The sequence below is a fragment of the Leopardus geoffroyi genome, chromosome A3 (assembly GCF_018350155.1).
Source record: "Leopardus geoffroyi isolate Oge1 chromosome A3, O.geoffroyi_Oge1_pat1.0, whole genome shotgun sequence".
Taxonomy (NCBI): Eukaryota; Metazoa; Chordata; class Mammalia; order Carnivora; family Felidae; genus Leopardus; species Leopardus geoffroyi.
Window position 1 is genome coordinate 5,007,259 of NC_059336.1, and position 22,952 is coordinate 5,030,210.

At 51.6% G+C, this 22,952-nt stretch overlaps 2 protein-coding genes across 2 annotated transcripts in view; both read left to right on the plus strand.

Moving 5' to 3' along the window:
- Window positions 1-9,135, plus strand: part of LOC123579941 (serine/threonine-protein phosphatase 4 regulatory subunit 1-like) — an 84,433-nt gene extending 75,298 nt beyond the window's left edge. The window contains 7 exon segments of the mRNA XM_045444126.1: window positions 233-394; window positions 1,313-1,398; window positions 3,630-3,750; window positions 4,552-4,686; window positions 6,729-6,777; window positions 6,780-6,869; window positions 7,694-9,135. Coding sequence (XP_045300082.1) covers window positions 233-394; window positions 1,313-1,398; window positions 3,630-3,750; window positions 4,552-4,686; window positions 6,729-6,777; window positions 6,780-6,869; window positions 7,694-7,851 — 801 coding nt within the window. The 3' untranslated portion in view covers window positions 7,852-9,135.
- A 1,380-nt stretch (window positions 9,136-10,515) lies between these two features.
- On the plus strand, window positions 10,516-19,354 carry ANKRD60 (ankyrin repeat domain 60). The gene is made up of 4 exons (XM_045443815.1): window positions 10,516-10,873; window positions 14,797-14,927; window positions 16,368-16,533; window positions 18,940-19,354. The coding sequence occupies exons 1-4, from the start codon at window positions 10,516-10,518 to the stop codon at window positions 19,239-19,241; spliced, it is 957 nt and encodes a 318-aa protein (XP_045299771.1). The 3' UTR covers window positions 19,242-19,354.
- The last annotated feature ends 3,598 nt before the right edge of the window (window positions 19,355-22,952 follow it).

Below are 22,952 nucleotides of genomic sequence, written 5' to 3' on the forward strand. Positions count from 1 at the left end.
GGCGGGGTAGGGGGCGGTGGTCGTCTGCTTGGGAGTGAAGGGAAGGGCCACAGGGCGTGCCGGCCTGTTTCTCACGTGGGTGCCATCTGGCACGCCTACCAGGCCTTCACGAGATGAACACTTTGGTGGCCAACCCCCGGAGGTGTCCGTTCTGCCCTAAAAATGCCATTTGTGCTCTTGGTGACGGTGACTCACGCTTGCTTCCCGTGATCTGTGTTCTGTGCACCCCCAGTGGAAGGTGCGTCGGACCCTGGCCTTCTCTGTTCACGAGCTGGCTGCGATTCTTGGGGACCAGTTAACAGCAGCTGACCTGGTGCCCATCTTCCACGGATTTTTAAAGGACCTGGATGAAGTACCAGTAGGAATTCTCAAACACCTGTATGACTTTCTAAAGGTAGGAAGAAGGATTAAAAATGAAGACCAGACCTTCCCACTTCAAAGCAGTGTCTTAAAACAAAAACAAAAACAAAAACCCTGGCTGTGTGGAGGAGCAGTGAGAAACAAAAAGCAACTAGTCTGGGTTTCTTCGGTTGAAGTCTACCATCCAGAGTCTTATGGAGGGTGTTCTCAGTGCTGGGTAACTGTTGTTATTTCTTGCCTTTCAATCTTCCTGTCCCTCGGAGGTCTCATCCCACGGAGGATGCTAGACGCGTAGCCTAGCACGCCCCGTGAGGACGAAGGAACCCAGGCCCCCCGGGGTGGTGCGCACCGTGCCCGGGGTCACCCAGGGGAAGAAGCCGGCTGCGCTCCAATCTCAGTTCTGCGGGAGGGCTCTCTCTGCAAGACCTTGCTGCTTCCCTTCCGGCCTCTTCAATTTTTGTCTTAAAGGAATGATGAGTGTAAAAATAAGGCTTTAAAAATGACCTAGAGAAACTAATTACTCGCATCCACATGACCACGAGCCGCCCTTGACGGACTGGGGCGCATGACGCACCGGCTCTGCTTTCCTCTCCTGCTGACGGCAGAGCTGACTCCCTGGGAAACAGCAGTGGCGTTGTTTTCTGAACACACGCACGTGTTGTTTTCAGGCAGGAAACTGTGAGGGGGGAAGAGCTCGGGGGCATGCAGGAACACACAAGCGCACACACCCACCGGGGCGGAGGTCGGAGGCATTCGGGGGTACACATGAGGTCCCTTAGCAGCAGCCTTAATTCACAACCACACCGGGCGATAGACGGGGCTCGAGGTGTCGGGGGAATGCACAGATCTTGCCGGGGACGATTGTATGAGTTCAGGTGTAATAAAACAATACATTTGGGGTCGTTTGGAGGGGTTCTGCACTTTCATTTATGTATACATCTTTAAAAAATAGTTGCTTCATGAAGACAGGAGGAGAGAATATCTTTATCAGCTTCAAGAATTTGTAGTGACTTGGAGGTTTCGATAGGAACTAGCAGAGTGAGTAAAACCTGTCTGGGGATATGAGAAGGCAAATTAGATGGAATAATTCTTAATTTTCCCACCTTATAATTGATTTCTAAGCCCGCAGTAATAGTGTTCTTTTGGATAAAGAGATTATGTGTTTATTAAGGGATAAAGTGAATTCCGCAGCACTAAGTTACAAATACCACGGTCTCCGGGGAGATATTCATTTTCTGATGAAGACAGGGCTCGAGTCACTTTGGAATTAGAGTGTTCTGCTGTTCTCTAAGGCAATTTATTCGAACCAAATAAAAGATGAATCACCCCCTCTTCAGTATTTTCCTATTAATCGGAAGAGTTTTTGCCAAAGCCTTCCCGAACATTCTGAGTGTAGCCCTCTCTGCAGGGCACAGCGTGGTTATGCACTTCAGCTCCTAAAGAAAATGACGCTACAGAGAGAGACACGAAAGGGGCTCACTGAGACGAGACGATTGTTAAATAAAAACGTCCCCCAAGGTGCCTCCCCTGTGCACATCATTTCGTGTGTGAAGGACTTCCTTAATCCCAGCCTGTTCCGGCACAGGGAATGTTAAAGGTGTCCCTGATTCCAAAAGAGTTAAAGCTGTTAATACGGCTCTTTCCCGAGGCGGGTCATGTGCTTCCCGCAGTATTGGGTGGACTTGGTGGCGATGGTGGGCGTGTGGGTGTTAGTTTTCACCTTGTCGGGATTTTATCTCGGCAGCTTTACTTTTCATTTTTCTTGCCCTCAACTAGAAATCTCTCAAATAATTGTCTTCCCTGTAGAAATCCATCAGGCTTTTGCAGCTATTCAGGCTATGATTTGGCCGATGCCAGGGGCAAACTAAAAGATTTTCTCTTCGCTGTGATCTTTAATCATTATGCTTAATTTGAGAGATTGAGGTTTTAGTCATTATGCCATGTTCCTAGTTTATATTCTCAGAGAACCGAGAAAAACAGGCCCACGTTTTCCATGAAGGCATTGCGCCCTCTAGCGGCAGCGCGCGGGAACTCGGCCAGGTCCGTCTCCGGGCGGGCCGACCCGCTTCCCGCTTCCCGCTTCCCCGGCGGCCGGGGGCGGTGGCTGGGCACCGGGGATGGGGGCCGGGGATGGGGCCGGGGACCGGGCACCGATGGCGTGGGGGTGGGGGGACCGGGGCCGGGCTGACCTGCCTCCCGGGAACGGGGTTGGGACCGAGGGACCGGGGCCGGACTGACCCGCTTCCCGGGGCCGGGGACCGGGCATGGGGCCCCGGCGGGGGACCGAATGGGGGACGGAGCCGGGGCCTGGCCACGAGGACCGGCTTCCGCGGGCCGGGGGCCGGGCCGAGCCGGGCCGGGCCGGCGGGGCTCGCACCGCCGACAGCGTTATCTCGGAGCCCTGGCTATCTCCCATCTCTGCCGTGGTTATTGAAGCCAGAGCCACTGATATGAATTCTGTGCTCCCTGCGCCCACGGTACTGGTATCATTTTTCTGAAAACAGTGCTTTTTGATATGAAAGTATTCCCCGGCACTCCTGGTTTCTGGTTCTAACTTCCTTCCAATCTCTTTTTCATTTCCTTTCGTTGCCAGCGTGGAAACAATGCCATTTATTTTCATACCCCTTCTCTCCATCCCCATTTAGAAGAGAGTGAGAGCTTTGGTGGTAGGTTTTCCCGTCCAGCCATCTTATGAATTTTTCCCTTGGAGTAGAGAGCCGAGGCTCCCAGTTCTCTCCAAGCGGACCTTGCTGATTGGGGGAAAAAAAAAAAAAAAAAAAAGGGCTCGAGCTGCCTGCCGGCCGCTTGGGGAACAAAGCCGAGGCTCCTCGGAGGTTCCCCTGATCTGTTGATCTCTGGGAACTTCAGCGTTCTGGCTATTTTTATGTTATCTGATTTTTCAGAGTTTTATGTGCTTTCCAACTGATAACCCAGAATTGAAATATTATCCCTGTTCATAAATTTCTCTGCCTCTGTTTTACAAAGTTTAATTTATTTCCTTTTTGTTGGATTTGTTTGGGTGAGATGAAGACAGACGATTTTCTTTTTCCACTTTATTTTGCGTGGCATTTCCCTCGGCTTTCTGCTTTTGGCATTTTACTGACGGAAAGCCCCGCTAGGTCCACATGTGCCCTTAATTTCCCAGCCCAGCTCTTTTTATCTATAAAATGAAATGAGAGTAAGGAGACATTAGTAAGGTTTTTTTTTTGTTTTTTTTTTTTTTTTTTGCTCTAAAAACCAATTTCCTTTTTTTTTTTTTCTTTCTTCAGACAGCTGATACTCATTTTGGAACTCTATAATCCCCATGATGTTTATGATTATTTAATGCATATTGCCTTGAAGTTGTGTGCAGATAAAGTTTCTGAAGTTCGATGGATCTCCTTCAAGCTTGTAAGGAATCGTGGCTTTTTTGTTTGTCTGTTTGTTTGTGATTTTTGGAAATAGGAACATTTCTGTTTCTTCCATTTCAACCCCTTTACTTTCTGGGGCTGATTTTTTCAGTATACCTATGAAGCCAGCTTTTAAATTTGAAATTAGGAACTGCATTATGGTTTCATCAGCACGTAAGATAGCCTTTTTCTTAAGCTGTCTGCTTCAGTGATAGAAATTGTGGATAAATCATTTTCTATATGAGACCCTGTAAATGATGGCTTAGTGTTTCCTTAAACACAGGCTGGGCTTAACCCTACGGCATGGTTTTGTAGAAAAGTAGTTAGTAAGCAAAAGCTCTGTCATGGAAAAAAAGGCTTATCCTGTTTCTTACCTGGGCTTATAACCAGCTGAATACTGGGTGGGGGGATCGAATCTCATTTGGAAATACTGTCTTACTAAGGTACTCTGAAGGTATGAAAATTTTACAAACGTGGCATGTTCCGAAAGGTAATGATTTAGTTATTATGCAAGAGGACATTTCCTAAAATTTGGAAATCTTAAGATTAAGACTGTATTTTTCTAATGCTAGTCCTTTTTGGAATTTCATTTTCTGAAGGGTTCTACATGTGTGAGTGTACGTGTATTGCACAAGTCTTTTTTCCTCTGTGTTCTAATGATTACCGTGACAAAAATTACCCTCTCCCATGCTTATAAATTCATTTTAAGAGCCATACAGATGTCTAGTCTCCACGTAGAGTAGGATTCATAATTCAACTAGATGGCAGCATTTTAAACGTGCTCTTCTGATATTTGTTACAGGTTGTGGCCATTCTGCAGAAGTTCTATTCACACAGTGAAAGTGCGTTGGGGTTAGCTTTCGTCCATGAGCTCATCGTAAGGTTCCGGCACTGTGCTAAGTGGGTTGGAAGGCAAGCTTTCGCTTTCATTTGTCAGGTTAGCATGGCCTGGGGCGGCCGGGCGGGGCAGGGTTCTCCGCTGGGATTTTCTTACGTTGCCACGGACTGATATCAGATGCGTCAGACATAGGACACCAGCCAGGCATCTGGAGATCAGTGCACCCAACGAACCCCTTGATCTCACGGGAGATTGCGGCCGACCCGGTCAGGCAGAATGACTTGCCCAGGCTTCCCCAGCCCGTCTGTGCATTCGTCCTGAAGGTGTTGACTGAACGCCTGCCGTGTGCCAGGCACGTTCTAGACGGTGCGGAGCCAACTCGCTCCTGCTCTCCCAGCAGCACTTCCCCTCCGGTGAGGTGAGGGCCGGGCCCGCAGCCCTGCTCCCCCCTGCCCTGTCCAGGGCAGTGGCCATCGTGGCACCTCCCCTCAGCCAGCTGCCTTGGAGGGAAGCTGCGGTGAAGAATAGAGCAGTAGGGTTGGGGCTGAGACCATTTCATCTCTGCAGGGAAGTTCACGTCAGCCGGTCCAGCTCCTGGGCACCCTCCCTACTTAGTGTCCTGGAAATAGTGGGGTCGAGGTTTGCCTGGGGCTGATGGCTGCCACTTCTGGAATGCTTCTGCGTGCCAGGTACCGGCTCAGACACGACATCTGATCCTCAGTGGCAAGAGGTGCCGTGCGTCAGGCACCTCACAGCTGTGTACTTTCAGACCAGTTTTTTTTTTTTTTTTCTTGAAGGGGAAGCAGTTGAAGCCCAGAGAGGTTAAGTGACTCAGTCAAAATCACACAGGAAGCATAAAGCCGTGATTTTTTCTTTTCCCGCTAACGTGTTATCTGAGAAGTTTTACTGTTTCCCCATGCACATGTTCAAGCGTGTACAAAGGTGGAGGGAACGGCATGACTCTCCATGAACCCCTCGCCCAGCTCTGTCAATATTACAGTCGAGCTGTAATGGGACTCTAGCTCACCCAAGCCCCAAAGCCCCCTTTCTCTCCCTCACACCCCCATCCCCCACTGAGGGACTCACCAGGGCCCCCTGTTGGGCTGGAGGGGCATCACACGGTACTTTGGGGGTCAGCTTTGCAAAGTGCGGTGACTGACGGATTTCAGTGCCAAACTCCAGAGACCGCAGGCCTGACGCCACAGATTTCTGCAAAGAAGAAGCCAGTGCCCCAGGTCATTTTGTGGAGAAAGGGCGAATGAGATACCTTTGCTTTTATTGTTTAGTTCTCCATCTGAGATTTAGAAAATCCATGATGAGATAAAAGGAAGAAACACCCAGCTAATTTTGTTCAAGAAAAATCAATGTGTATGTGCTTTCACGAATTAATTATTAAAGATTTAGAAAACCCACAGAAAGACAGACAAAAGGAAAGGGTCACTTGATGGCAATTTCAGTGCCGCTCCAGGGACGGATCCTAACCTGGGGTTTAGTGAGGGCCCACGTGGCAGATGGGGATGAACTGATGCATTTGACTCCCCTTGCACCCTGCCTGGCACTTAATAAACGTCAGCTGTTACCCTGTAGTGGGAAGATGTACAGGACTTAGAAGCCACACGCTCAGCTTGGAATCAGGAGACCTTTGGGCGTCGCCACTTTGGACCGGAATTTCCTCACCCGTAAAACTAGGCTTGTGCTGATTCCCGTGGCTGGCTATGAGACGGGACTCTTTAAGCAGAGTGGCGGTGGGCAGGTGCTGGTGATCATCCCGGAGGCGGTGTTTGTTGGGTATCCGCAGAGGGCCCGGCCTGGATTGGAGATGGGGATCGGGCTGTCGATAAGACAGGTGTGGTCCCTGCCCTCAGAACCTGAGGTCTGGTGAGTAGCAAAGGTGAGGGTTCTTAACCTTAACAGGTGGGCGCTTTGCTAGATTCTTTGCGGAATCGATCTGCCCTCCCCATCACTTCCCCATTGCACAGATGAGGAAACTGAGACCCAGACAGGTGAAGCCATATACTCGAAGCTGTGAAGCTAGTAAGTGACCAAGTTAGGCTTGGAATTACAGAAGTGTACGTTTTTAGAAAAAACATGCTGATCACTCTTGAGTATCAATTTTTGGCTGTGGTTTTCTTCCATCACAGGCGGTGGTGAGCGAGGAGTGTATCCCCGCAGACCAGTTTGTCGAACACTTATCCCCAGTCTGTTAAGCCTCGTGTCAGATCCTGTGCCCAACGTGAGAGTTTTACTAGCCAGAGCTCTGCGGCAGACGCTGTTGGAAAAGGGTATGTGGACCGCTTTTCTGAACTTACACGTTTTAAAAACTTCATCGGGCAGCAGCTAGATTTCCTCTAGGAGATTGTGGCAGATTGCATGGTAGCAAACTTCAGACTTCTTATATAACTTGATGTATTCACTTTTATGTAGAATCGTTCGTTGTTTAGAAAATGACTAAGGAAATGAATGTGGTCCAGTTTTCACATTTAATGAACGTAATGCTAGAATGCAAAACATCGCCGTGTTCTAGAAATGCGGGAAACTTTTGTAAACGTCGACTTAGGACATGGACGTTATGAAAGGCAGCAAATGTAAGCCTTAATTACGCTGAGGTTTTGATGGTATTAATTTTGTAGTCAGAAAAATGTCGAGCTCAGCCTGAACAGGACTTAACTTTAGATTGTGTCCCTCGGATAACACGTTCACATCTAAGCCACGGGTGGAGCGGAGCATCCTGTCCCCGAACGTACCTTCCTTGCTCCTTCCCTCCCACACCTCCCCCTGCCAGCAAACCTGCGCCCCACCTCCCCCCCACCGTACTCCACACGCTGTCAGTTATTTTGTAGCGGAGGGGAGAAGACATGACATTGAACATTTCTGAACTACAATTTTAAAAATGTGCATACCTACCCATTCTTTCATCTTTGAAATTTAAGAAATACCCTTTGATGGAGGCAATCATTTTACCTTTGTGAGGCCCTGTGTGTGTGATTATTCTGGGAAGAACGATTTATTGTCCTGAGGTGTGGTTTCAGAAAAACCCCAAACGAGAGTCTGTGTTGGAGCACAGTTCATGGCACACGCGAGCCCAACTACTGTTTTCTGTCTTTAGCGTATTTGAGAAATGCCGGTAACCCTCATCTTGAAGTCATTGAAGAGACCGTCCTGGCCCTGCAGTCCGACCCGGACCCAGACGTGTCCTTTTTTGCCACTCTCCAACCCAAGCGGCGGAGTACTGCAGACAGCCGTGTGCTAGAAGAGCGGAACTAACCCCTCTGTGGTCGCCCACGCTCTGGGCACTTCGCACGCCGCACGGACTGCTCACCCCAGCTTGTCGGGGGGTCTGATTGTGTCACACCTTCCGAGGGAGGAAAGATTCCTGAAACTTTGAGGGTGGGCACTCAGATGGCCCCTTCCCCTCCCGAAGTCACAGGGACTGCACCTGGGCCGGGCGTCACGCTTCTGTGCCCCTCCCTGCCTGATCAGGAGGTCCGGGCCAAGGTGGTGGAACCAGGCGGCTGGCTGGGGGTGGGGCCTCCAGAACATCAGACTGCCCTCTCTCCGGCAGGCCAGATTATTTAAGCCCCCCCCACATCAAGTAGTTTATTAGAAGCTTTTAAGTCTTTAATAGACTTGCACATTTGGCTTCCCTTACGCTTTCCTATAAAATATAGTTTATGGTATCACATTTTATTTTTAACTGAAATAATGTACATATGTAAATAGCTCTTGACAGGAAGAGCTAATATATTAACGTAACATTAGCCTCCTATCAGTGAGCAGAACAAATACATCATTTAAATTTATGCTGCACTTTGAGTTACTGCAAATATAGCCCAATTTGTTTACTTTTGAAAAATGTGATAGTTAAGGAAATCTACTAAAGAATGATTTATGGAAGTTTTTCTAATATTGTACTTTTGTATAAACTGTGCTTGGAACTTTTCCTCAGGCACTTACCCCTCCCCTTCTTGTAGGAACTGTACCCATAAAGACACGTACTGGCCTTTGACAGAGCATAAAGTAGAAAGATTTTTCGTTCTTACATGGATTCATTATCATACATTTGAGAGAAGGAAATTGATCATTGAGATGCATGGATATCGACTTTGTATCTAATGCTCTAGATCTTAACAGAAAGTAACAGAAAAATAGGACCTCGCAGATCTGATCAGTTCATATACTTGCCAGTCGTTTGGGGGGTTAGATTAGGACACCCTTCAGCTTGACCTGAGTACACAGAACTTACATTTCACGCTTTTAAAATTTAGAGTGAGAGAAAGATGCTCTGGAAACTTAAACGAGTTTTCCATTGATCATTTAAGATTCTACAGACGTTTGCTTAAATTCTGTAGACTGGGTATGCTCGTGTTCTTTTTATTTCTATCTTTGTCTTCTCGAAAGTAGGCATCAAAGGAAGGAAGGAGAGGCCCATTTGGGGTTCAAGAGCTGGCTGCAAAGGTCATGTTGCTGTGGCCATTCTCCCCTTGGATCTTTTTCTTGTCCGTCTTTTCTTTCTCCCTTTTTTTAAAAAATAAAATCTTTGCAGCTATATATTGAATTTCCGGGAATACAGGATGTTCTCCCCTCCCCCAAATTCCACTGAGTTGATTCTTTAAAAAGAAAGGAAGGAATCCATACCGTGCCAAAGAAAATAAGGTACATGTGTGAGAATTTCAAATTGTAACCCAGGGTAGCATTTTGGCAACTTCAGCAAAGAGTGAGCCAATAAATTGGAGGCTACGTATTAGAGAGACAGGGGGAAAAAAAAAAATCAGTCCATCTTGTGTTCTTCAAGGAAATAGATGGAGCTAATTGTTTTGCTTCAGTAACCATCTTTGATCCTTTTCATGTTAGGAATCGAGATTGGCCTATTGTTAAAATCTGTTGATCTAGCAGCACGTAGAATTATTCAACTGGAATCTTGGGTTCTGTGCAGAGGTTAATTTTCCACTAAGGAAAAAAAAATTCCCCTCGGTTTGTGTCCTGATGGGTAATGTAGCATCTGGGTGCTGAATCCGATGTGCTTGTAGCGACTCTCCCGTAAATAACCCAACCTTTAAACATCTCCGGTTATACACTGAAGATCGTCGATAACTTGACAGGAATGCCTTTCCGGTGCAAAGATTTTTTTTTTTTTTTTTTTTTTTTTCATGACTAATCTCTCTGCCAAAAATACGTGTAAGGCTCCTATGTTCTTCTTTTGTAACAACGGAGGTTTTTTTCTAAGATGGTTCTGTGTCTCCTTCCTTTCTCTCCGGCTGCTTACGCCGTCACTTCAGCTCTTGATGTGTATTACTTGTTCATAGGTGCGGGGTGTTAAGTGTGTGTGATCCGAGCATCTCACGTAAGCTTCCTGTTTACTTGAACACTCTGCCTCCTCTTGGCCGAATTAATGGAAAAGCACAAGATGGGTTTCTCGCAGACGGCGCTCCTCGGAAAGGTTATCTTCGCGATGGAACCGTCTCCGCTTCTGGTCCAGCAGGCGTCGCCCCCTTGTTAAGTGTCTTCATGAGCACCTGTCTCCCGGAATCGGGGGGCGTTCGGGGGCGTCTGCGGGGCTGACGGCGCGTCTCCGCTCGCTCGGGGAGCAGGAAGGGCGCCTGTTAACGCCGTGCTGGGTCTTTCATTCGTGCCCGGAATAGGATTTTGAAGCATGACTGGAGACTGCCCTTGACAGCTCTCGGTAGTCGGTGCCCGCGATGAGGATTTGGGGCGCTATTCACCCCACGTGGTGGGCCCCGACTTCGGCAAGGACTGTTCTTTAACCGGACGTGGACACCAGGGGCCCGCGTCCTGGCGGTGGACCCAGGAACTGACCCGAAGGGCAGGGCCTGGGGGCGTGGCCCCCGCGGGGCGTCTCCGCGGTCGGTCTGCGCTGCGGGGCTGGGCCAGCCGGGGGCGCCAGTGACGCGGGCCGGGGGACAGGGAACCATGCGGCGGCGGCGGCGGCGGCCGCGGCGGGCAGCCGGCGGCGGTGGGGCGCGGGCCGGGGCGCCGCTGGGGGGCGCCCCGGACCCCAACCCCGCCGTGGGCCGGCCGGCCGGGCGGGGGGCGGGCTCGGCGGGCCCGGGGCCCCTCCCTGCGCCGTCCCCGGCCCTGGGGAGCCCCGCGCTGGCACTCGACCAGGCCCCGGACGTCTTCGTCCTGCGGGTGCTGCTGGAGGAGACCGGGGAGATGTTCCAGGTGGCGCACTGCCACAGCGACATGACCGTGCGCGAGCTCAAGGAGGAGCTGGAACTCGTCGTCGGCGTCCCCCTCGACCTGCAGCGGCTCCAGTACCTGGACCAAGGTGGCCCCCGCCCGCCCCCTTCCCTCGCCAAGGGCATGGCCTCCGCGCTTCCCAGTGTGCGGTCCCACGTGCTGCCCCCAGGTGTCCGGACAGAACCCCCCCCCCCGCCAGGAGACCCCAGATGGAAAAGCCAGCCCAGGCCCCCGCGAGGACTTCCCAGTCCCTGACAAACCAGGTTCACATTAGACCTCAAATCTCAAGGCAGACCCAGTCCACACAGCAAGACCCCAATCCACAAATCCTGCCCGCGTCAGGACTCCAATCCTGAAGCAAGCTGTCTGGTCAGACCTGTCCACGTCAGGACCCCCGAATCTCAACACAGGCGCTGCCACAGCCGGACCCCTCAGACCCTCGGGCTGCTGTGTCTCCATCAGGGGCCCAAATCCCAAAGCCAACAGCGTCCACACCAAACCAGAAGCCTGAAACACAGCCTGTCCTGAGTGGGACCCCATAATCCAGGGCAAACCTTCCCATATCGGGACCCCAAATTCACCGCAAACTTCCAAGTCCCCATGTTGGACTCGTAAATCCTCTCAGCCCTCCAGCCAGCCGTTGAGCTCAGAACAAACGCTGCCCACTCCCGGACCCCCAGACCAAGAACAAACTTGGCCAAGACTGAACCCCAGATCCCCAGGCTAACCCTGTGACCCTCAGAACCCTGAATCCTCTAGCAACCGTGTCCGCTGAAGGATACTAACGCCTGAGACGAACTGCCCACCTCAGGACCCCATACCTCTATGCAAACCATGCCCAAGTTTGAACCCCAAATAAAATTCCCCAAGCTACCCCTGCTTACAACAGAACCCTAAGTCCCAAAGCAGATTCTTCCCAGATCATGACCCCAAAGCTCAGAGTGGACAAGCCCAATTCTGAGCCCCCAGTCTCTAACCACCTGTGCCTTTGAACCCCGATCCATCAGCCATCTCTGTCTGTGTGAGGATGCTAGAACCCAACATGAGCTCTTCCCACATCTGGGAGCTAGTTCCCAAGCTCACCGTGATGACACCAGAACACCAATCCTAAGCAAAATGTCCTCCTAAGGGCTCCAAAGCATGGGGCAAACTCTGCCCACAATAGGACCCCAAAACTCAAACATACCCATATCTGAAACCCAAGTCTCAAGGAAACCATGTTTAAGCCAACTATATCCATGTAAGGAAGCCGAAGTTCAAAGCAAGCCTTGCCTACGTGAGGACCCCAAAACTCGAAGCAAGCTCTGTTTGTATTTGAAACCCCAAATCCCTCAGGCAACCTTACCAATACCAGAACCCCAAGTTCTAGGCCAAATCTTGACCATCTCGGGACCCCAAATCGCAGAGCAGAGCCTGTTGCCTTCAAGACCCCCAAAGCCCAGGGCTGACCTGTCCGATTCCTTACCCTGCGTTGCTACAGTACGCAGGGCTCTGTTAGAACCCCAAATCCCCAAACAAGTCTTGCCCACACAAGGACTCCACATCCCAGAATAGACCCTTCCCACACCAGGACCCCCAAACAGAAAGCAAACATTGCCTTCATCAGAATCCCCAAATCCAGAGCAAACACTGCCCTCGTCAGGACCCCAAATCTCAAAACAAACTCTAGCCACGTTTGAACCCCAAATACTGGCACTAACTCAGTTCGTACCAGAGCCCCGAATCTCAAGGTGTGTCCTTCCTTGTCCACATCAGGAGCTCAAAACTAGCCCCATCGGAATCAGAACCCAGCACCCAAAGCTCACTGTGGCCACATCAGGACCCCAAGGCCCCCTATCCAGACAGATCCCATGTGGGGTAAGGACTCGGAGCCCAGTCTCTCCCTCCATCGGTCTCCTTCCCTCAGCCTGAGGACCTGGCTGTCCCCATCCCGGTATCTACAATGTTTAGGATACGAGAACAGGACAGGATCAGGGCCCCTGGGCTCCATCATCTCCCCACCCGGTTGAAGTCAGTGCAAAAAGACTTCAAGGAAACGGAGATCTAAAAAACTCTCTGGGCTGCTGCACAGAGAACGTGAGGAGCCCGTAATGCAGACATACTGCAGCACCCCTGCAGGGGCCAGGAGCGATGGAGACAGATCTGAGCGCAGCCGGTCTCCACAGTCTCCGCTCCCCCAGACGCTGCCCTTCCGGGGCTCCGTTTCCTGATGTGTAACACGGAGCCTCTTAGCTCTCCAATCCTTAGGGCCATATCCCGCTCTGGGCAGAGAGGACTCGGGAAACTCAAAATGCACATTGAAGGCCAAAAATACCTTCCTTCCGCTCTCTTTGAAATAGGTGAAGCATCTTTCGCGACGTATTTATTTTGCTATCGGAGTGTTTGGGAGATGCTCTGGGGGCCTGGCGGAGGCTTTATTTGGAGAGAAGTAGATCTCGAACCCAGAGTGTGTTTAACACGTTAACGAGGAGGTGAGCGGCTGAGGGACAGTAAATGTCTGGCACCCGTTCTGTTCATTCATTTTCACTGATGAGCTATGCTGAGCAATAAATCCGAGAAAGCCAAGAGGCAGGGAAAGAGACCGAGTGACTTAGCACTGATGTCACAATCCTACCAGTCAGCAAGCACTTAGCAACCACTGCAAGCTTGACCTCTCTCGCGGCTGCAGTCCTTACTGTGGATAGCAAACAAGACGGGAAGAAGGTGTCACTACGTTGATAAAAGAAATTTGGGTTTCTGCCTATAAATGATCCGCTGATGCCTCTCTCCCCACCGCAAGGTTGCCAGGGAGGATTACATGAGATCACGTGTGTGTGAAAACCTTGAGGGACACAAATCTAAAAGGGGTGAGCAAATTCATGGGTGAGGGTCGACCTTACACGTCTGTTGTCAGCTCTAATAATTTATTTAGCTGGTGATAATTAGTCTTTGTCTAAGCCGAAGGCAGTTGCTGCCTGTAGACAGAGAATGGCCGAGCTGTTCGGCATGTGTGAGTTGCACTCTTTCTTGGGGAAACACAGCTTGATTCCTTTTTTTCAAAGTTGTTAGGAAGTCAAGTTGTCTTGCTGAAGACTGATGACTGATTATCCTCTGTGCGAGAACCACAGACAGGACCCTAATTAACAAATTTGCTAATCGCTACTCCTGTTTACATCCACCGTCTGAAGTTTCTCGTCACCAAAGTGGGGGGCCAGCGGAGCCTTGAGGGACGAGCTCGTGGCACTGGAGGGAAGGCAGGTCTGTTCGGAGCCCTGGCTCTACTCTTTCCTAGCCATGGGAGCCTCCTCGTGCTCACCGACATCACGGTGAACGTCAACATTACAATTCTTCCCTTACCATAAGTGCTCAGCTGGGGCGAGTTGTCCCCCAGGGGTCATTTTGGCAACACCGGGAGACGTTTTTGATGGTCACAACTAGGTGAGCAGGTTATTGGCCTCTGGTGGGTAGAGGCCAGCGATGCTGCTAACACCTGGCGATGCCCGGGGTGACCCCCACAACAGAGAATGATCCAGTCTGACATGTCAGTAGCATCAAGATTGAGAAACCCTGCTGTAGAGACGCCACCGAGTTCTGTCATTGTTACATCTTTAGCCAACTGTTAACAACACCAACCAGAGTCAGTATTTGACTTTAATGTATGACTGATGCACATACATTGTACTGTTTACTGTCAGGTAGTTCTATTTCTAGAGTTTGCCTCATAAAATGACTTGACCGGCTCATGTATTTTTTTTCCCCCCAACAGAACAAGTTATAATTACAGAATTTTATAAATTGTTGCCATTTTGGGGGGTGGTTTCGCTTCTGTTTGAGCTGAGCCAAATTAGTTTTCTGAAAAGCATTAACGACCACAAACAGACTCATGTGGAGTCATCAAATGAGATCGGTGCTCAAGGTTTTAAAATTATCTTTGTGATGCCCAAGGTCAGATAATCTCTTAAGTTAACCAATGTAATTGTTTATCTTTAACACCCAATTTTTTTTTTTTAAAGAAAAAATTATTCCCTGTAGGAGTTTTGATGGATGATACCACACTGAAGTTCCATGATGTTGTTCCTGGTGGAATTATTTCATTATGTATCTGGCATTATGATGGATGGACGGAACTGATTTTGGCGGCTGTGGAAGGGGATCCTAGTAAGGTGTTTTCACGCTTCTCTAAATGGATATTATACTTCATGAAGCAACCGTAAACTGTGGATGTGTGTGGGGGAGGGTGGCGTGGGAATCGTGGGCTCCTAATGATCAAATCCTACGCTGCGTGGTTCCAGTCACTCTCGGGTTTGCTAATTCACGGTGTTCACCTGTAACCCACTCGTGCCCCACGCCACCCCACAAAGGAGACAGGGCAGTGCATTTTCTATCCGTATGTATATTTTGTAAAGTTGAAAACCTGATTGAACAGTGAGCGAAGAGCTCCCCATAGCTGGGAACGCGTAGTCCAAAGGAAGTCCTAATGCGGGTCTGCCCCTCCCCTAAGGCAACACTACTCGATACACAGCAGGTGCCTGGTCTTTGCCAGGCCTTGTGCGTAGCTCTCGGCTGGGCTCTGGGTGGGCAGTGGGGAGGAGGGAGGAGGGAACCCGACGGTCTGCCCAACAGTGAAGATGGGAGGCTGGGGGGCAGGGGCGGGCAAGTGTATGTTCCTTCTAGAAGGCACATTTGGATGGAAGGCCGCGAGTATGCGGGGAAGGGGTCGAGGAAGGTGGGCTGCAGGAGGGTTGCTGGGAATTAGATCTGGGAAAGGTGGGTGGTCTCCGGGGAGGCGGGGCCAGGGCTGACTGGGACCCCCTCCCCCCACCTGTGTACAGCAGCCTTAGAAGGAGGGGCTCCCCTCCCGGGTCCTTCCTGGGTCTCCTCCTGCTCCTGGCCTTCCCCTGCCTCCCCTCTGCCACCGAGGCCTGGGTCCTGCCTGGGTTTTCTGGCTCTTGCCCTGAACCCCGGGATTCCCTCCTGTCTCCCACACTTTCGGGTTCTGCTTTCCCCCCACGGCCGCTCCCACGCCGGATGCCCCGGATCTAGGACAGAGTTCCTCTCTGTCGGGGCCCGCAGCCTTCCTCTCGTGCTCAGAGCCTTAGTTCAGCATGAGATGATTATATTATGGGGCTGTTTTTTTCATCCGCGAGTGGAGTTCAGAGCGTTCCAAAAGTTAGCAGAGACAATGGGCCCGAAAATAGATCGGAAGGCCAGAATTCATCAAGTCTCCAGAGAAGTGCACTCCCCTCTGGGGAGGCCACTTCGTGTTGGCTGGTGTCTTCCTTAATGGCCACAGCCACCTTCCTCTGGACACCCAGAAAAGTTATTTTCTCTTCAAAACACCGACAGGAAGAATTTCCTGCCTCCCGAGGCTGCCCGATGGTAAATGCGTATTTCCTGGACATGTATAGCATGGTCACAATGTCCTCCCCCGGGGGGTGTCCCGGCTTCTTAGTTAGGGTTTGCCCCCCTCTGTGTCCACCACAAGCCTCAACTTGCCACTGGAGCAAACCTCCCCCTGGGGAGGGTCCCGGCCCCCACCAGGCAGGTTGTGCCCTTTCGAAGTGACTCTCACTCACTGTGTGGAACCCTGTTCTGTTGCCCAGCTGTCTTGTCTTGCTGTTGATGAGGACTCCGTCTACCAAACTGCAAATTCAAAGCATCTTGGAGGCGAGCGGAGGAAGGAATGGATATGTCAGAGGGCGTTCGTGGCCTTGTACGTTACCTCCCACAGAGGTCACCCAGATGCTGTGCAGTACCTTCTAGAGCACGGTAATTCTGAGAGACAGCTGAGTGTGTCCGCGAGCTGGGGTCTTGTGCGGGTAGGGGGACCGAGTGGCTTGGCTTTCTGGCCCCTTTGGCAATGGCATCCTGGATTCAAGTTGTGCCCACCACCACTCACGGTCCCGGTGGACCACTCACCGTCTGTCCGAGGCGTCTTAGGACCTGCCTACTAAAGGCTGTGTCCCCCCCTCTTGGCCAGGACTCCAGAAGAGTCTTTCTGTTGCGAGAGATGCAGCTTTCAGGACACGAATTCACAGGAGCAGCCGCGAGGGCTTCCCGGCCTGTTACGTCCAAAGCAGACACGCTGCCGGAGATGTCCCCAAACTGTCTGTGCTATTTCTGCCCCACCTGAACTTGGGTTTCAGCAACGGTCCGAGGCACCCAGCCCCAAGCCGGCACCGGTCTCTGGCCAGTGTCCTTTCTCCGAGGCTTTGGATTTATTTCGCTCAGAAGACACTTACCCCAAACCCCGTTTTCATTTCTGCCCCCCACCCCCACCCAGAGGGCAAGTTGCTCCTTCTCTGTCCATAGAAATAGAAACCTTCGGGACACCTGGGGGCGCTCGGTCGGTCAAGCGTCTGACTGCGGCTCAGGTCATGATCTCGTGGCTCGTGGGTTCGAGCCCCGCGTCGGGCTCTGTGCTGGTGGTGCAGAGCCTGCTTGGGATTCTCTGTCTCCCCCTGTCTCTCGGCCCCTCTCCTGCTCATTCTCTCTCTCCCTTAAAATAAATAAAGAAACTTAAAAAAAAAAAAAAAAAGAAAGAAAGAAAGACATAGAAGCCTTAGTCTGCACTGTCTCTGGATTAAAGGCTTCTGTGTATAGTCCTGCCACGGTAAACTTTCTCTTCCCCGGACGTAGGATATTTTTGGGCAAAGAGGCCCACGGACCGATCGAGGTGTTGACCATCCAAGAACAATAGACAATAGTTGCAGACGACCCAGGCCGCCGGCTTCCTGGGGAAAAGGAAGAACGTGACGTGCCGTTTGGTCAGTGGTTTGAGGCTCAGAAGGGAGCCTCATCCCAGGGTCTCCCATATCAGCCTGCCCTCAAGTCAGAACCCTTTCTTTCCTACCCGCGGCCTTGACCCCAGCCTCTCTGCGCCCCCTGCTTCCAGCAAGCAGGGCGGGAGTATCCCCGCAGCCTGGGCAGAATGGCGCTTGTGTCTGTCTGGCGGGTGGTGGTTTTCCTGAGCGGCCTCCTCCTTGGCTGTTCGCAGCCCAGCAGTCCGTTAAGCTCATAAAAAGTCATTTTCACTCTGATGGAACTGTGATGTATTCGCAAGCACCAGTTAAAACATTACAGCCAGCTCTGCAAAGTTTTCTGGGCTTTGCAGACAGCCGCTGCAAAAAAGCCGTGCTGTGGCTGAGGCTGGGCGTTAGGAGAACCTATTTAAAACTTTACCTCGCCGACCAGCCATAGCTCATAAAAACTGGCTACAGAAATGTCAGCTGCATGTAATTGAATCGCCTTGTTTTCTGTGTCATGATATTTGTTACCCAGAATTTGATTCAATTCAACAAGTCCATATTGGACACCTGTCATTAGCCCATCCATCTGCGGGAGGCAGTGAGGAATTCAATCGAAGTGAAATCTGTCCCTGAGTCAGGGTGCCCATCGTCTGTCATTTCCCGAGTGCCTGTCTTCTCCAGGCATCGCGCTACGTGCTGGGGATGAAAACAGCGGTGATCCAAACAAGTGTGTTTTCTGCCTCCGTGCAGTTTGTGAAGGGAAGTCAGCAAATTATTACAAATAATTAATTCCATGGTCAATCGTGCATGGCATGTTCTGAAGATACAGTGTGTCTACTGAGCCTATGGGGGTGGGGGGGATACACGGGAAGAGGGGCTCAGGAAGGGTTTCCTGAGGAAATAAATGAAGGATACCAAGAGAGCCCGGGGCGGGGAGGGGGGCGCGGAAAAAGGTGACAGGGTTTTTAGCAAAGGAGACAGCATATGCAAAAGGCCTGGGGCAGGACGAGGGAGCAAGGTGTATTTAAGCGATGAAGATAGAAGCCCGGTATAATTGGAGCATGGAGGGAGTGGGCAAAGAGCATGGGTGGGCGGGGGTAATGCTGGAGTGATAGGGGGAGGTAGAGGTGAGACAGAGCACCGACAACCTAGAAAATCACCACCAGGGTAGCGGACGTCAGAAACGGGGTTGGAGCAAGTGTGTGCTCTGGGCAGACTGGAGGCAAGGCGGTGCCGGGTTCTGGGGCCAGTGAGGCAACACCTCCCCTCTCACACTCGCTGCTGGGGTCGGGGGCAGTTTGGATTCTCCCGAGCTTGCTTTCCGTGGCCTCGCCCCTCCCGCGCTTCTCCTCTCGAACGTGACTCCGAAGGGGAGGCTCGCGGCCGGGAGGGCGACCCTCCCTCAGCCAGCTGTCTTATTTTATAGGAGCCAACTGTCTCCAAAGGACCCCCATGGGCAGGACCGCCCTGCACGCGGCTGGGGCCATGGGCCGTTTGGACTGTATAAACCTGCTGCTCAACTACGGGGCCTCGGTCACCGACAAGGATGCCAGGGGGGAGACCCCCATGTCCGTCGCCCGGCGCATGAACCGCAGACACGGCGAGAGGCGGATGTTCCTTTTCTACTGGATGACAAAGTCAGGGACGACAGACCCGAAGAAACTGCTCGCGAACCAGGTTTCTCACAGGGCGAAGGGTGGGTTTGGCTCCAAGAAGGGCCAGATTTAGCTCCCACGGGCCACGTGTGCGCGTCGAAGCTGACTTGGGTCACCGTTCGGAGTTCAAGTCCACTGTGGCCCTCGGTGAGCAGGAAGCCAAGAAAACATGGCAGTTGCTCTGAATCAGGTACTAAATCATCTGTCCTGTTCGCGCACGGCTTTGGGGGGGGGGGGTCGGTGAGTTTGTGCTCGTTCTGGAAGCCTCTGATGCCAGCCTTTAATTTTGTGCTATTTGTACATTGCCTCCGACAACGCTGCTTGGGGTGATGGGCACCCATTACCTTCTCTCCCTTCTGGAGACGATCTAATGCGTCAGCATGAGAGAAGTGATAGCAATAATGACAATAGCACTGTTCCATCGTATAAAACCAGTGCCAGCGAATGTCGCGAGGTTGCGGGCCGTGCGGGGTGTGAATTTCGGCTCGTAAAACCCAGGAGCTACGTGCCGCCCAAGCTAGCGAGGTTCCGGAAGTTTTCCTGACCCGCCTCTGAGGGGTCTGCTGCTTGAGGGGTGGAGAAGTGAGGGGGGGCCAAGAGCAGAGAGAGCTTGGTTCTCCAGACACGTCCTCCACGGGGTGCCTTACTAGTCTTGCTGAAGGCGATGTGTCGCCACTGGATTTGGAGGAGACAGCGTAAAGGATGCTGATGAGCTCGTGGAGGAGAGACTCCGAGCTGGCACCTTCTTTCCCTTTGTCCCGCCCCTGGTGGTCCGCTCTCCTTTCCCTGCTAGAACCGCGAAAGCACCACCAACCTTCCTGCGCTTAGTTCCAGGCTCCGTACCTCGCAAGGGCTGTGCACCTGCAGGGGACCCAGCCTGCCACGTGTCTGAGCCCGGAGGAGGAGCAAGAGGGGAAGATGGGGACCAGGGCGAGCGGACGTTCACACCCCTGTCTGAAGGGGGCGCCACGACTCAGCTCCAGAGGAAACGTGAGCCAAAGGCTGCTAGATCTTTCCAGAGCGTTTTGATACGTTAAGTCCCGATTAAAAAAAAAAAAAAAAAAAAAAAAAATTAACGTTTATTTATTTTTGAGAGACAGAGCGTGAGCTGGGGAGGGGCCGAGGGAGAGGGAGACACAGAATCCGAAGCGGGCGCCAGGCTCCGAGCTGTCAGCACAGAGCCCGACGCGGGGCTCGAGCTCAGCAACCGTGAGATCATGACCTGAGCTCAAGTCAGATGCTTAACGGGCCGAGCCCCCCAGGCGCCCCAGATAAGTCCCGATCTTGAAGGGCTGGCCTGAACTTTTTTTTTTTTTTTTTTAATTTTTTTTTTTCAACGTTTATTTATTTTTGGGACAGAGAGAGACAGAGCATGAACGGGGGAGGGTCAGAGAGAGGGAGACACAGAATCGGAAACAGGCTCCAGGCTCTGAGCCATCAGCCCAGAGCCCGACGCGGGGCTCGAACTCCCGGACCGCGAGATCGTGACCTGGCTGAAGTCGGACGCTTAACCGACGGCGCCACCCAGGCGCCCCAAGGGCTGGCCTGAACTTTTTAAAAATGGTGGCGTGGTACACAAGGCGTAGCAGATTTGAGGCACGCCTGTGGAACTGCCTCCCGTCGCCAAACTTCGTTTCACTGAGGAAAACGGCAGAAGCCACCAATGGCTCCTGGAACACGCAGGGCTCAGAAGCCACAGGCCGGACGGCCGTGGGTCTTGCTGGGCGAGGGTACCCTCCACTCTCCCACCGCGCGGTTACGCGTGTTTCTCTCAAGCCCTGTAGTCTGACACCTCTGGGGCCTGTGTGACGCTGGCCTCCCGACCGTGGAAGTTCTGTTTGTAAAGTGATGGAAAACGGCCCCGTATCCCGGCTGCCCTTCTTTCCGCCGCGCACCCCGATAACCGGATTCGGCTTTTAAATTAATTGGCTGCATTTCCCGCTGTCATAACAAGGAAGATCTGTGTTGACGATGTGGCTTTCCACTCAGGAGACGTGGCTGTACCCGGCTCAGCAATCTGTTTGACAAATAATCGTCGGAAAAAAAAAAAAAAAAATACAGCTCAGCATCAACTATGTCAAAACTGAGATCTTGTTTCTGGCAGACGTTCTCCAAAGCCAGTAGACAGATATTAAATAACCCCATCCAATGGGTCAATTCATTTAGCTAATGAGGTGTTGGCGGGGCGACTTGGGGACCCTTTTAACGTAACAAGTGGCATTACTCAAAGTGATGTGTTTGCCAGAGGCTTTGTTTTGCTTTGTTGTTAGCAGAGCCAACTGCCCGACACTTGTCCCCAAAACTTTGGAGGCAGGCCCTATACCTTCATATGCCCCCAATTCAATTAAACACGTGGCCAGAAAAGGGACAAGTTCCAAACTCCGTGGTTAACGTTCTGCTCCTTCTGTGGCGGGGGTCATCTGTGTGCTCCCACGTGTCCCAGGGGCCTTCATTTTAGGCAATCTTTAAAAAAAGTTTTTTAATGTTTATTTACTTTTGAGAGAGGGAGAGAGAGAGAGAGAGAGAGCAGGAGAGGGGCAGAGAGAGAGGGAGACACAGAATCCGAAGCGGGCTCCAGGCTCCGAGCTGGCAACACGAGCCCGACGTGGGGATTGAACTCACGAACTGTGAGACCATGACCCGAGCCAAAGTCGGACGGTCAACCGACTGAGCCACCCAGGCGCCCCTTAGACATTCTTAGCATACGGCCTCTTATATCCAAACAAGCCTGTATCACCCATTGAATAAAATATGTTCATGGCCATAGAAGAGATTGGTCACAATTGTGTTATATTTTGTAGGTATTTCATTAAGCCTTTGATTTTTTTTTTTTTGGGGGTCATACTTAGGAACTAACAGAAAAAAATTGTTTTGTGGGGTAGATTTCAAGCATTTTTGTGGGACCCTGAAATCCTCTTTGGCCCAGGGGACCGGGGGATGGTCCTCAGCGGTGAAGGAACTGTGGTCTGTGATCGCCCAGGTGGACCTCCCTTGAGTGTCGAAGGATGGGGACCTCTTGGAAAGGAGCTCTGGTTAGTCTTGTGGGTATAATATCCAGTTACACTCCCCTTGTCATTCTCCCTCGCGTCAGCCTGGAAACCAGTCCAGGCTGGGGAGCCCTCTGGAGAAATGCACGACTCATTAGAAGCAGAAAAGGCCAGCGGGGCCAGCCCTACGTTTCCAGTCTCCTCGCCTGCCAGGATGCTTAGCGGGAGCAAATACCCCTCCTCCTACCTTCTCCCCTGCCCTGAACGAGTGATAATGAATTGCCCTTTCTTGGACACACGTTTACTTGTAAATTGCCTCAAATCTTTTCTGGAAGTCAATGCAGTACAACCCAGAAAGAGATCCCACACACCATGGGGGCTCAGAGGATAACTTGAACATCCTGCCCAGGCCTGGCCGGGATGACCCAGCCTCCTAGCCATCCAGCCTCTGGTTCACCCTGCTGTGCTCCCGTTGTCTCAGAAGCAGCTGAACAGAGGTGCTGAACTTTACTGTACATCTGCTCTAATGGCCTGGTCTCCAGCATCCTCCAGAACCCGGATGTGGGCGCCTTGATCGGCCACTGCCTGGGTCTCTCCCTTGCCATTGAATCTTCATGAGATGCCATGCATCTCAGCCCTGGATGCCTCCTCGCCTGAGGAGTATTCAGCAACCAGAGCTCCCCGGAAAGGCGGAAGGACATTCCCCCTGGTGGCAAAGTGGGGGACTTTCTCGATGGCCCTGACACTGCATTGAGCGACACTGAGACACAGGCTGAAAACGTGATTCCCTGTGCAAA

Excerpts from the sequence above, each read along its gene's own strand:
- ANKRD60 (XM_045443815.1), top strand. The coding sequence starts at position 10,516 with ATGCGGCGGCGGCGGCGGCGGCCGCGGCGGGCAGCCGGCGGCGGTGGG. Across the intron at positions 14,928-16,367 it reads TGGAAGGGGATCCTAGTAAG|CTGTCTTGTCTTGCTGTTGA; the intron begins GTGTTTTCACGC and ends TCTGTTGCCCAG. Across the intron at positions 16,534-18,939 it reads GCAGTACCTTCTAGAGCACG|GAGCCAACTGTCTCCAAAGG; the intron begins GTAATTCTGAGA and ends CTTATTTTATAG.